Genomic DNA, 12455 nt, shown 5'->3' with positions numbered 1-12455 from the left:
ATAGGAGAATTGCTTGAACCCAGGAGGCAGAGGTTACAGTGAGCCGAGATCATGCTACTGTACTCCAGCCTGGTGACAGAACAAGACTCTGTTTCAAAAAAAAAAATTTTTCTTTAACTGAAAAAGCTAAATAAAAAGTATATTTTAATATCTTAGTCTTTGAACTTTTCTGCAGATGAGAAAAGAAAAAATTTAAGTGAAAATCTGGGGAAAATTTAAGCTAACATGCTGACATTTGGCAATTCTATAAAATATTAAAATGTGCATACCATATCACTTCTCTAAATCTCCCCTAAAGAAACACTCACCTATGTGCACAAGAAAGAATACATAAAGGTGATGAGCTGTATGCAATTACATGTGATTATATTACATAAAATTGTGACCTTTGTCTTGAAAAAAAAATGATCTCCACTACTGGCTTTGATGAAGCAGGCAGCCCTGTTGGTAGGCCACATGGTAAGAAACTGAAAGCAGCTCTAGCAGCTAAGGACAGCTGACAGTTGACAGTATGAAAGTGAAACCCTCAGTCACAAAAACTCAGCCACAAGAAAATGAATTCTGACAACCACACATGAGCTCGAAAGTGGATTATTTACCAGTCAAGCTTCAGATGATTGCAAGGTGCCAACACCTTGACTGCAATTCTGTGAGACCCTAAGCAGAGAATCCAGCTAAGCCATGCCTGGACTCCTGACCCACAGAAACTATGAGATAATGAATTTGTATTGTCTTAAGCCACTAAGTTTGCGGTAACATTGTTATGCAACATAAGAAAACTAATATAGCACAGATAGCCTATCAATGGTAGACTAGATAAAGAAAATGTAGTACATATACACCATGGAATACTATACAGCCATAAAAAGGAATAAGATCATGTCCTTTGCAGAGACATGGATGAAGCTGGGAACCCATTATTCTTAGCAAACTAACACAGGAACAGAAAACCACACCACATGTTCTCATTTATAAGTGGGAGCTGAACAATGAGAACACAGGACACAGGGAAGGGAACAACACAGACCAGGGCCTATCAGGGAGGGTGGTGGGGCTGGAGAGCTTTAGGAAAAAGAGCTAATGTGTGCTAGGCTTAATACCTAGGTGATGCGTTGACAGATGCAGCAAACCACCATAGCACACGTTTACCTATGTAACAAACCTACACATTCTGCACATGTACCCTAGAACTTAAAAAATAAAACAAAATAAAAAAGAAGAAGAAAAAAAAGTTAATAATAGAAGTATTCAGCACTGTGCCTGGCACCTAGAAAATGCTTCTTAAAGATGAACCTCTTTCTATTTGGTTAAAATAATTTATAGATTATTTTTAAAAAATAGTTTTTTATTTTTAAAAAAACTAATATAGTAGAGATAAACGAGTATTCAAATATTCAAACACGGATGCACATAAAAAACACAACAAAACACTGTAAACACAAAGAGACAAGTAAAAGACCAGACAAGTGAGATGGCAGAGAGAAAAAACAGAGAAGCAAATAGTTAAGTGATAGATGGTGGCCATTTGAAAAACTAATAGCTGAAGGAGTTAGCTGAGTAGAAGTGAATGGTTTCTGAAGGAAATATGTTAACATTTGGTTTGTATAAAAAATGTTTTAAAAATGTATGATTTAATGTACTTTGCTCACCCAACTCATAACTTGAAGAAATCTCTGTGGATATAACACATTTTCCATATCTAGTAAAGTGAGGTAAGACTGAACTGCATAGAGTCTTAATTGCTGATCTTCTGTTTCATCATCAAAACCTACAGAGAAATTGATACACCATTTTAATTTCCACAAACTTATCTAAGGACTCTGTAATAAAAACATTTAACTTTAAAATGTTTACTTTACAGAATGTAATAGTCTACCAACCTTCTGCTAGTAGTCTCAGAAAGTTATTGGGAATATCAGGATGCATTACATCTCCTCCTACTGAAAACACAGCATTCATTGTCTGAATAAACCATGCATTATCAGGAGCATATGTGTCCACAGTGTTAAGAACAAGTACACTTCCAAATGCTACTTATTAAAATTATCCTTCTGTAGCAACCTTTAAAATAATAACCCCAATTCATCCTAGTATGGCATTTTTACCTTTAACCTCTGCCATAAATTGTTCCATACCCCAGTTTTATGTGAAATAGGTACTCAGTAAAAGCTTATTTAATAAACTTAATAAACTGAGTTTGTCACTTTAGCACCACACTTGCACAAAACAGTCATCCAATAAATAAATGTGAAATAACTGAAAGAAACAAACCAGCTAACTAGATGCAAATAATGGAAAACTATATTCTTCAAAAACGAATATAATTCACTTCAAAGAAGCTAAATACTGTGGTATGTCTACTTGAACAAATCGTTTAGCATCTGTTCTTTTCTTTTCCTTTTTTTTTTTTTTTTTCTTTTTTTGAGACAGAGTCTTGCTCTGTCGCCCAGGCTGAAGTGCAGCAGTGCGATCTTGGCTCACTGTGACCTCTGCCTCCTGGGTTCAAGCAATTCTCCTGCCTCAGCCTCCCGAGTAGCTGGGACTACAGGTGTATGCCACCACACCGGCTAATTTTTTTTGTATTTTAGTAGAGACAGGGTTTCACTGTGTTGCCCAGGCTGGTCGTGAACTCCTGAGCTCAGGCAATCCTCCTGCCTCCGCCTCCCAAAGTGCTGGGATTACAGGTGCTCAGCCTCTTTTCTAATCTCTTCCTCATCAGTTCTAAAGTTCTATCATTCTACTGGCCAGAGTTATAGTACTGACTAGGACAAAACTAGACTTAAGTAATTTCCAATATAATTTCATTAACAGTATTCACTCACTCTTTTTTATAATTAAACAGTAACTTTTTTTCACTTTTTTTTTTTTTTTTTTTTTTTTTTGAGATGGAGTTTCGCTCTTGTTGCCCAGGCTGGAGTGCAATGGTGCTCACTGCAACCCCCGCCTCCCGGGTTCAAGCGATTCTTCTGCCTCAGCCTCCCTAGTAGCTGGGATTACAGGCATGCACCACCATGCCCAGCTAATTTTGTATTTTTAGTAGAGATGGGGTTTCTCCATGTTGGTCAGGCTGGTCTTAAACTCCCAACCTCAGGTGATCCGTCCGCCTCGACCTCCCAAAGTGCTGGGATTACAGGCGTGAGCCACCACGCCCGGCCTAAACAGTAATGTTTTTTAATGAATGGAATATCCTTATGACCTGTAAAGTTCTTCTGACTTTTAAGAAACAAACTTGAAGAAGAGTAACATGTTAATAGAGTTCCCAACTACTTAATTGTGACAATTTCCAGCATAAAACAATAAAGGATAAGTTTTAGCATCCTGACCACTCCCACATACCCTCCGCTTTCCCCAAAACACAAGAACTTTTACTCAGAAAAGAAATCAAGATAGAAGTAGAGACGAGGCAGGACTGAAAGAGGAATAAAGAGGATAAAAGTTCCTCTATCTTCCTGCTCAAAATACTGACAACATGAATAAAAGAAACCAGCAAAAAAAAAAAAAAAAAAAAAAAAAAAAAAAAGGCCATCTCCTAAGAGGTCTACACAAATCCCTTTTTCTGACAAGAGGCTTGAAAATCAGGAATAAAAAGTATTGCTAGGTCTCTGAACTCAACTTCAGGTGACCATATCTATACCAATCATCTTAAAGTCACCGTGTTACTATTTTAAGACTCATGTTCCAAATAAAAGGATATTTCTCAGCCAGCTCTGCTATTTTGCCAACCAAATTGACGATGACATACTCTTCTTTGCTCTGATGTAAATATTCAAGCATTTTCTGGACAATAACTGTTACATTCTGTGCATTAGTAATTCTGTAAAGAAGTTCCAGAGTCTATTTAAAGAAGAGAAATTAAAAACATTATAAAACTACGCATAACACCAATGAGTACAGTAACATAAAGGTTGATCATACAGTTGATTCTTCTACTTTTATGGAGATCTACTGGGTAGCCAGTTAACAGGTAAGAAATGCAAATTTCAATGAAAAGCTTAAGAAAGGTAAAACTATTGTCAAAAAATGACTTATGATCAATTCCAATGTCTATAAGCTTTCTATTGAGATAATCACAATCTGGCATCTTTACATGACAGAATACTTAGAGACTAAAAAGTTCAAATACAACAGATATATATTTTCTAAAAACATAACAACCCTTAAATATACATTACCTATAGCTATGGGTGTGTATATATGCAAGTGTATGTATGTGTGTATAAATCTAGTCTTGGAAACTATTTCCCATGCTACAGAAGACAGCAGACTATTTTCCAAACAACAGAAGACAGGCAAACAGCTTTTGTTTGGATGGACAAAGGATGGTGGCTCAAATGCTCCAAAGCCTAGCAAAGCCTAGTTCAAAATCTTAGTCATCAAGGAAGAACTGTTTTATAGCTACTTTTTTTTTTTTTTTTTTTTGAGACAGGGTCTTGCTCTGTCACCCAGGCTGGAGTGCAGTGGTACAATCTCAGCTCAATGCAACCTCCACCTCCTGGGCTCAAGCAATCCTCCCACCTCAGCCTTCCAAACAGGTGGGACTATAGGCATGTGCCACCATGCCCAGCTAAGTTTTTCTTATTTTGTAGAGATGGGGTTCGACCATGTTGCCCAGGCTGGTCTTGAACTCCTGGGCTCAAGTGATCCTCCCACCTTGGCCTCCCAAAGTGTTGGGATTACAGGCATGAGCCACTGTGCCTGGCCTGTAGCTTTCCTTCTTTTCTTTTTTTTTTTTTTTTTTTCTTGAGATGGAGTCTCGCTCTGTAGCCCAGGCTGGAGTACAGTGGCACAATCTTAGCTTGCCACCAAGACTGGCTAATTTTTGTATTTTTAGTAGAGATGGGGTTTCACCATGTTGGCCAGGCTGGTCTCGAACTCCTGACCTCAGGTGATCCGCCCACCTTGGCCTCCCAAAGTGCTGGGATTACAGGTGTGCCACAGTGTCCAGCTGCTACAGCTGCTTTCTAAGTGCTGAGGAATATACCTCTAGCTGCTTCAAATAAGATGAAGGAAGACCAATACCAGAGTAAGCTCCCATTTGCATGGCTTTCCACAGCTCTAGATTAAGGTTTTGAAAATATAACTCTCAGAAATCAGTAAGTCCAAAGGCAATACTGAGAAAGCATCATTTATTGGTGTTTTAGGATCAGCAATATTAGCTGCAAGATAATTTCCACATATTTGTCAAACTTGCTCAGTATATTTAGGGTTCTAATTTTTCAATCCTTATAGCCAGGACTTCAAGCACAAAGGATAACATATTTTGAAAGATTTTTTTTTCAACGTGAAAGAAAGCTTTATTATCTTAACTCGACCCAAATTATATTATTTATAAAAGTTATATAAATGCAGGCTGATTGTTTTGTAAGAGTTAAAAAGCCGAATATAAGTAAAGCACTAGAAATACATTCAGTTATAAAAAGTTGACATCATTCTTCTAAATGTTATGTGGAATCACAGGAAGAAACATCATTGTAATCATTATTCAAAGTTATATATTAAAGATAACATAAGCGATGTTTGGTCTTAAATGTCAATTTGAATGTGCAGTGTCTATAACAATAGATCAGAGAGAAAGTAAGTATATCTGTAATTAAAACAGGAAAAAATGAGTTAGTTGCAAATACTTTATTCTTCAATGAAAGAAGAATGCAGATTAAGGATAAAACAGTTAGACAGTCTTATCAACTAGGCCACCTTTAAGGATCATTTTTCAGGGCAGCTAAAAGGAGCAACAATAAAGCTCAATACATATAACCAAAATGTATGCAATTAATCTAGTCCCAGCACTTTTATTTGTAGAGTTCTCAAATCAAAAGTAACAAATAATTATACATCAGGATTGTTAGGAATACCAATTATTTTACAACTGCCCCTATGTGCTTCTTCTTCTCTGACACAATTGGCACATATCCAGGCTTGCTGTGTTTAATACGATTAACTTCCTTTCTCTGACAAGCTTCTTTCATGACGCACTGTTCCTGAATCTGGCTGTAGATAGATTTTGGTAGATGTCGATGACGAGCTGTACGTTTTATATGAGGATGATGCTGAAATTTCTCCTTCAATTTCTAGTTATAATCCTTGGCTGATTTTTCTCATGATGTAAGCATACCGAATTTTTCAGAAGCATTAGCTTTCCACAGGCAAATGTTCATTTCATCAGATTCACACTTAATATACTTGCTATCAGAAGTCCATTTTACACAGATAACATGTTGCATTCACTTTGTGTGATATACCTTCCTGCTTCGACTTTTGTCTGTAGGAAAGATTCAAATAGCTTTATTGAAACTAGCAGACAAAAACTCTTTCCCAGTGGGCGAGTACTCCACGTCAAGCACTGCAGATATATGATCCATATGGAACATTAAAGGAGTGTCCAGTGCACATATATCAAAAGTATGTAAGTTATAATCTTCATTTGCTGCTGTAAAAATGAAAGCTTCCACAGGGTTCCAACAGATTGTATTTGTTCTCATATCTAAGATAACCTTTTCAAAGGAGCAGCTTGCCTCATATCGTACAGTACTATATTCCTGTCAGACGCACAACTTCCCAAGTCTCAATTGGGTTAAATTTAACACTACTTACACTGTCAAATCCCCAGGTCATTGAAGATATAGGATTAGTTCTTTGTTCATCCCAAACGTCTACTTGCTGTCCACATGTGGCAAAAATAGCTTCTTTCCAGTGATGCTCAATCCCAGTATACACTGTCTTTCCTAATGTTGTATGTAATGGCTCTTCCTCATCTCCATAGCCTGGTCCATTCTTTTTCCACTGTTTCACAGTTTTGTCATCACCAACGGTGAAAAAAGAAGTCCCACAAAAGCGAGTACATATTCCTTATACAAAGCCTTCATGTGCTTGTATTGTACGGATACATTTCTGATGAGTCAGGTTCCAAATTCTAACCTCTCCATCACACGCCCCAGAAAGGACAGTAGCCAGGTTCTTTGGACGCTTTGCCAAGGTAACTGACTCCATCTTGGTGACCATCCAGCAAAGCAAGGAATGGTTTTGCAAATACTCATTCCATTTTGGTAGCATTTAAAGCTCTTACATATTCTCGTGGGACCTCAAAAGGATGTAAGGTAGGATCATAGTTTCTTGGAACTCTCTGGAAGTCCAACTTGGGTTCACGGACATAATTGTCCAGATTCCGGCTCGGTATCTTCATCTTCATCTTGGTTCCTCTTCTGGCGGGACTCCATGAGCTCTTTGCTAGGAGTTCTGCCCACTGCTCGACTTCTTTTACAAACTGTTTCAGTTAATGTTTAATGCCACTTAAATCTAAAAGTACATAGGCCACCCCATCAACAGCTTTCAACTTATGGAGCTGCTTCAGACATGCTCCCTGTGGACTCCAAATTATGTTATATAGTTTTAGATAACATACATCAAATTTATCTCCTATTCCAAGACCATGAAATATAGCATTTCCAGAACTGCATGGGGTTTAGTGTTACAAACTGTATTGCCAGAGGTCTTTTCTGTTCAGATTTGGTAGCTCCTTCTCACCTTCTCTCTTCCTGTATATAAGAGACGTAATACAACCAGGCAAAAGGGAATCCTACCCCAAGCTACAGATCACCAAACATCCAAGGACCAAAGTTCTCACCGTATTATTTGATAGAGGTTAGAAGTGACAACAGCACTGAGAAGACAGTACTTTAGTGCCTTCTTTGGGCACCAAGGATACTCAGTATCTCCTCAAAGAATTCAAATCACTCATCTCACTGCAGGTAAGGGATCAAACAGATCAACCTTCATAATTTTAAAAGTCGCCTATTTTCCCTTTGACTCTCATTTTTAAGTGCAAGTATAATTATTAAATACAACAATATTACAAACCCCCATCTGTGGTTTTGCTTCCCATGGTTTCAGTTACCCACAGAGTCCAAAAAATATTAAATGGAAAATTCCAGAAATCAATAATTCATAAGTTTTAAATTGCATGCCTTTCTAAGCAGCATGATAAAATCTTGCACCATCCTACTCCATCTGGGACATGAATCATCCCTTTGCACCTACACTGTATATGCTACCAGCCCATTAGTTATTAAGTAGCCATCTTGGTTATCCGATTGAAAATATATAAATATATATATGGTTCAATACTATCTGTGGTTTCAGGCATCCACTGGGGGTATTAGAACATATTTCCATAAATAAGTGGGGACTACCATATAGCAGTAAGAAAAAAACTGTACCTAAGTCAACTTTGTTCAACTTAGTACTCAACTATACAAAGGAAATGCGTGCTCTGTATCTGTTAAAGTAGAAGCACTGTATAACTATTTGTTACAGTCTCTTGGAGCCTTCTTATTTTTCTAGGATGTCTACACACAGAAATTAGTACGTCTGCAAACTGCCCAGACCCAAGGCATGTAACAATTTTCAGACTACTAAAAATATGAAATAAATAAATATATATATGAAGGCAAATTTTTTTAAATGTGTTTCAAAAATCCCTTTTAAAATTTAAAATTTGTAATCTTCAAAAATCATAGTTGTTTAATGCAATAGTGTTCTCTCAATAAACTCTCCTATTCTTAGCTCATTGCTTTTAAGATATTTAGATATTTAGTAAATTCTCTTTTTTTAAGAATGTAATCATATCCTTTTTTTAAGAATGTAATCAAACATGGATGCAGCCGGAAGCCATTATTCTAAGTGAATTAATGCAAAAACAGAAAATCAACTATCACTTGTTCTCACTTATAAGTGGGAGCTAAACAATGGGTACACATGGACATAACGATGAAACAACAGACACTCGGGACTCCAAAAGCAGACAGGGAGGGCAGAAGGGGAAAGGAATGAGTTGAAAAACTACCTGCTTAGTACTATGTTCACTATTTGGGTGATGGGTTCAATAGCCGCCCAAATCTCAGCATTACACAAATGTCCATGTAATAAACCCACACATGTATTCCCTAAATCTAAATTTTTTTTTAAATTCTTTTTAAATCTTTGCTATTTTTATAAATAGAAAGAAAATTTTTTACTCTTAACTAGGTCCCATATACCATTTTAAATGAAGATATTGAATGATTTCTTCCATAAGAATCAAAAGAAATATTTATATAGACACCCAAGTAGACACTGAAGCAAATTTACAAAAAGAAAAAGTTGGAAAGAAGTATATTATTATTATAAGTGACATATATGATTATATATATAATATATAATATACATAAGTAATATATATAAGTAACATATAGTATATGCTATATATATGTTATATATAATATACAGACATATATGATGATGACATTATTATTAAGCCTTTCCTTCCAAGAAGTTCAAATCATTTTATGAATATCTTCATTAATTCTTTCAATATTTCTATCTGTTTGGTAGGGAATTAGTTAATGTTATAGATATAAAAGAGAATAATGAGAAATCACTAATTAACATCAACTGCATCTTAAAAATTGTACAATAACAGGAGTATATTTTAAATTGTACTAATAGGAAAACCTGGGACCAGAATTCAAGTCTCCTATTGGTACGATGCTCAGACCGAAATTATATTAATGAACCCACACAGATGACTGGACCTAATTCCTTCAACTAATAATTTAAAGACTTTCCTGTGGACACTGACATAGTACTTTTTAGAAAAGTTACTTAAACTTTAGTAAAAATAATTAAATAAGCCGGGTGCAGTGGCTCACACCTGTAATCCCAGCACTTTGGGAGGCCGACACAAGTAGATTACTTGAGGTCAGGATTTCAGGACTGGCCTGGCCAACATGGTAAAACCCCGTTTCTACTAAAAACACAAAAATTAGCCACACGTGGTGGCACACACCTATAATCCCAGCTACTCGGGAGGCTGAGGCACGAGAATCACCTGAACCCGGGATGCGGAGGTTACAGTGAGCTGAGATCGTGCCACTGCACTACAGCCTGGGTGACAAAGTGAGATTCTGTCTCAAAATAGAAAACAAAAAAAGAATTGAATACATCCAAAAGTTAAAATATACACACAAGCATACATACACACTGCCCACCACTTTAATCTCTCTACAGAATACCAACAAAATGTTTAAAAATTTTAACACTTCACATATACTATTCAAAATACCAGTTTACCTCTCTTTTAATAATGGGATCAGGATGATCTAAACATTCAATTATTGTCATCTGGTGTTGAAGAGCCAGAGTAGGATCCTGTTGGATAACATAGGTAAGAGCCTTCAGTCCTAGAAACAAAGACACATTATACAAAGTGAATTGAAAGAAATACACAGCAAATTTCAAAAGCTATCTCTGTAATTTCTGTCAAAAGAACCAATAATCTTACCTAAATATTTTAGATTTATTTTAGGTGACAGAACAAATTTTCCAATGCACTTGGCAGCCTTCTCAAGTAATTCCGATTTAGGATAAATAGAATAAACTGTATGCACACATTCAAACAAAATAGCTAGAGAAAGAAAAATAAAAATGGCAGAAATGGTAAGTATCATGGTAAGGTATAACAAAAGAATGTATTTCTGTAGAACTTGTAATAAAACTAATTGGAAAGTCCATTTTAGTCAGAAATCTTATTTATGGACTTTTCACAGAAACAAACACTACTGTTTTCAGGCTTACAGTTATTAGGATTAGGTTACCACAACACAATTTTTTTTAAAATTATATTTATTGGTAATAATTATGCATTTATTAACGTAAAAAGTATTTACTGAACACCTCCTATGTGCCAGGCACGGCTTCGGTACTATGAATATAGCAGTGAACAAAACAGATGGAAGAAAAGACCCTGCCCTCAAGAAGCTCACATTTTAATGGCAACATGAATAATACATTCATTATTCCTATATAAAAAGATATTTCCCACACTCCTTTAATGCTTTAAAATGGTTTATTCTCAAACAGTTTTGACCATTTACATGTCAAAATTGTGTATGTAGTTTATTTCAACATAATCATTTTATAGGATGATCCAATATTTATTTCAAAGATACAGTCACTACTCATACATCTTCAAACTATTCTTTAAAATAACCTCAAAGCGAGACAGACGCCAGGCGTCGTGGCAAGGAAAAGTGACTAGCTCCCCTTCGTTGTCAGCCAGGGACGAGAACAGAGCCACGCTCCCACCCGGCTGCTCACAATCCCTCGGCGGCGATGTCGGCCGCCGGTGCCCGAGGCCTGCGGGCCACCTACCACCGGCTCCTCGATAAAGTGGAGCTGATGCTGCCCGAGAAATTCAGGCCGTTGTACAACCATCCAGCAGGTCCCAGAACAGTTTTTTTCTGGGCTCCAATTATGAAATGGGGGTTGGTGTGTGCTGGATTGGCTGATATGGCCAGACCTGAAGAAAAACTTAGCACAGCTCAATCTGCTGTTTTGATGGCTACAGGGTTTATTTGGTCAAGGTACTCACTTGTAATTATTCCAAAAAATTGGAGTCTGTTTGCTGTTAATTTCTTTGTGGGGACAGCAGGAGCCTCTCAGCTTTTTCGTATTTGGAGATATAACCAAGAACTAAAAGCTAAAGCACACAAATAAAAGAGTTCCTGATCACCTGAACAATCTAGATGTGGACATGACCATTGGGACCTAGTTTATTATTTGGTTATTGATAAAGCAAAGCTAACTGTGCATTTGGAAGGCACAATAAAACTAACTGTAACTGGTAGCTAGTGCTTGATTCAATAGAAAAATAAAGCAAACTTAATCACAGTCTCTCTACATGACTTAAGGAACTTAGCTATAGATATTAGTAACATTTTTCTACCATTTGTCCATAATAAACCATACTTGCTCATAAAAAAAATAATAATAAAATAAAATAAAATAACCTCAAAGCATATAAAATAATCTACTAGACATCTTGACGCATTCAAATTTGATTTTCTGATACAGTCGAAAGTCTCATCACTATGACAGATGATCAAAGTGAATGATCAAAATGGACACTAAAGTTCTTTTCAAATTATTTGAAAAAGCATGAGACAAGCAGTTGGAGCTTTGCCATGGTAAAGAAAAATCACTGAGAGGCCATTAAGTCCTATATGTTCTATGGAATCACAGTAACAGAAGTGTGACACAGTGAAGGTACAGAATCAACACTTAAAAACTGTTCTAGTACAAGTTGAAGCATATCAAGTGTCCTGATACAATCACTCCTTCTCTATTTCTAAAAGCTTAAAACATAACCAGACATTCTCTTTATGTACAAAATATATTCTGAATATTCAGCTAGCTATGTTTTACACTATGTTGCCTACCAATTAATGCACAAATAAATTTTGTGGAAAAAACCTCTATAAACCTCTTCCTTTTTCTCAAATTTACATGGAAAGAAAAGACAAAAAAAAAATTTAAAACCTCTTCCGTAACAGAGACAGAAAAAAATAAGAAATCAGAAATATTAATTTTTCTTTAAGAAAAGAACTGCCTTTAAAGGAAAAACTACAGACTAAGTTAGCTGA

The 12455-nt window shown here is 36.2% G+C and overlaps 2 protein-coding genes and 1 pseudogene across 3 annotated transcripts in view; 1 reads left to right on the top strand and 2 right to left on the bottom strand.

Moving 5' to 3' along the window:
- AP4E1 (adaptor related protein complex 4 subunit epsilon 1) overlaps positions 1-12455 on the bottom strand; it is a 90321-nt gene that overhangs the window by 50014 nt on the left and 27852 nt on the right. For both annotated transcript variants that reach the window (XM_050797131.1, XM_050797130.1), the window contains exons 9-13: positions 10316-10438; positions 10105-10214; positions 3695-3834; positions 1881-1993; positions 1650-1768 (exon numbers count right to left, since the gene is read on the bottom strand). In XM_050797131.1, coding sequence (XP_050653088.1) covers positions 1650-1768; positions 1881-1993; positions 3695-3834; positions 10105-10214; positions 10316-10438 — 605 coding nt within the window. The remainder of the gene's footprint in view (positions 1-1649; positions 1769-1880; positions 1994-3694; positions 3835-10104; positions 10215-10315; positions 10439-12455) is intronic.
- LOC126958700 (DDB1- and CUL4-associated factor 13-like) lies at positions 5765-7274 on the bottom strand (annotated as a pseudogene).
- LOC126958710 (mitochondrial pyruvate carrier 2-like) lies at positions 11030-11787 on the top strand. Its single transcript, XM_050797214.1, has one exon. It carries the CDS (start codon positions 11146-11148, stop codon positions 11527-11529), a length of 384 nt encoding a protein of 127 aa, XP_050653171.1. The 5' UTR covers positions 11030-11145; the 3' UTR covers positions 11530-11787.

This window comes from Macaca thibetana, chromosome 7 (genome assembly GCF_024542745.1).
Source record: "Macaca thibetana thibetana isolate TM-01 chromosome 7, ASM2454274v1, whole genome shotgun sequence".
Classification (NCBI taxonomy): Eukaryota; Metazoa; Chordata; class Mammalia; order Primates; family Cercopithecidae; genus Macaca; species Macaca thibetana.
This window is presented reverse-complemented; position numbering and strand designations above follow the sequence as displayed.